General features: G+C 64.8%; 1 protein-coding gene across 1 annotated transcript in view; it reads right to left on the reverse strand.

Annotated features, from left to right (window-relative positions):
- Positions 1-1,029, reverse strand: part of MNEG_13118 (Protein TOC75) — a gene marked incomplete at both ends in the record, with an annotated part of 1,908 nt that extends 879 nt beyond the window's left edge. The window contains 3 exons of the mRNA XM_014038410.1: positions 75-87; positions 349-553; positions 973-1,029. Coding sequence (XP_013893864.1) covers positions 75-87; positions 349-553; positions 973-1,029 — 275 coding nt within the window. The remainder of the gene's footprint in view (positions 1-74; positions 88-348; positions 554-972) is intronic.
- Positions 1,030-1,753: the final 724 nt, after the last annotated feature.

The following is a 1,753-nucleotide window of genomic DNA, read 5'->3' on the forward strand; positions in this document are numbered from 1 at the left end:
GCCTGCAGGCGCCCAGCTCCCCCGGGCTGTAGCCGCGCACGCTGTAGGGCCCCCCCAGCGCAAAGTAGTCGTACGACGCCATGTCGCCTGGGGATTGGGCAAACGGTAAATCGACGGAAACTCTCGATTGCCGGTTCATGCAATGCGCATTGCTCGGGCCGTGCGAAAGCTGGGCGGGCGGGCGGGCGGCGTCGTCACACAGCTGGGGCAGGTGAGCCGTGTCCCAAAAGATGAGCGTGGGTTGGAGAGACGCCAGAGACGCCCCCGCCATCAGCGGAGCCCCGAAGCGCGGGCGGCGATCGCAGCCCCCGCCCGCCCGCGACGGGGCCACGGCTGCGGCCCCCGCACCTATGCAGTTGCCGGCGCGCGCGTGCAGCACGAGCGTGTTGGGCGCCTTGCGCCTGAGCCAGACATCATCATCAGTCAGCGGCCCCAGGCCGGGAAGCTGCACGAACTTGGTGAAGGCGGCGGTGACGCGGTTGTAGAGGCCGCCGCCGAAGCCGAGGGCGCGGCCGCCTGGCAGGGGAAGCTTCAGGTTCAGGCCCTGGTCGACCTGGGGGGGGATGTGTGTGTGTGTGTGTGACGTGATGTGTGTCTTGGATTTATTGTTTGGAGCTTTTCGAGCGTCAAGGGTTTTGGGAGTTGCAAGGGGTTGGGAGTTTTCGAGACACAGGATGCAGGGGTGTGGGGTGCGCTCTTGGTGCGGTGTGTTAGGGTGTCCTAGGCACTTGGGTTCAGGTGCGCGTGATTTGAGGTCTAGGGATTGTCAGGGGTGCCCAGAAAGGTCACCCCAGGGTAGGTTGTTACCGCCACGGTGTTCACCAGGAATAGTCCAACCCTCCCCACCCACCCACACCCCCACACGCGCACATGTGTACACACACACACACACACGCATACAAACACGAAGGCAAAGAGAGGTCACAAGACAGCACCCCACACTGCGGGGGGTGGCAGCACCACGCGCCCCACCTGCAGCAGAAGCCTGCGGCCTAGCTGGTTCCCGTTGACGAACTGGACGTTATCCATCGCCGCAAAGCCCTGGTAGGACAGGCTCACGTCGCGGCCCGTGCCGGACAGCGTGGTGGGGGGCCCGTTGTCGGCGTAGTACCCGCGAGCCACCTTGGTGCCCTGCGGTTGGCGGTTGTCGGTTGACGGTTGTCGGTTGTCAGCTTGCGGTTGTTGCGGGCCGCCGCACAACGTGGGCACAATCTCATTGCGACCGGGCCCGGAAGTATAACGCCTGAGCCGCCACAAACCGTCTCACAAACACAACCCAGGCGCACACGCTCACCAAGCCCCGCTCCCCCCACACACCCAGGGCCCAGCCCACGCACCCTGCCCCCACAGCTTCCTGTTTCCCCAGGCTCCAGTCTCCCACCCGCCAAGGCTGCCTTCCACCCCCCACACACACACCCATACCCATACCCATACCCATTCCCACAGCCCACACACACACACACACACCCCATTACCCCCCCTCCCAGACACACACATTCTCTCCCCCCCACTCACACACACACACACACACGCACACACCCTCTCCCACACACCCTCAAACACCCCCAAGTGAACCCACCTTGCTGACGGGCTGCCCGTTCTCGTCCACCGTCTGGATCTGCTGCAGCAGCAGCGCGTGCTCGACCTTGTTATCCTGGCCCCCCACGTGGCTCGTCCACCCCTTGGCGCCAAACCGGTCAACAAACACAGGCGGCACGTCGGGCTCCGCGCCGGGCGTGAAGATGGGCGACAT

This window comes from Monoraphidium neglectum, assembly GCF_000611645.1.
Source record: "Monoraphidium neglectum strain SAG 48.87 unplaced genomic scaffold scaffold03634, whole genome shotgun sequence".
Classification (NCBI taxonomy): Eukaryota; Viridiplantae; Chlorophyta; class Chlorophyceae; order Sphaeropleales; family Selenastraceae; genus Monoraphidium; species Monoraphidium neglectum.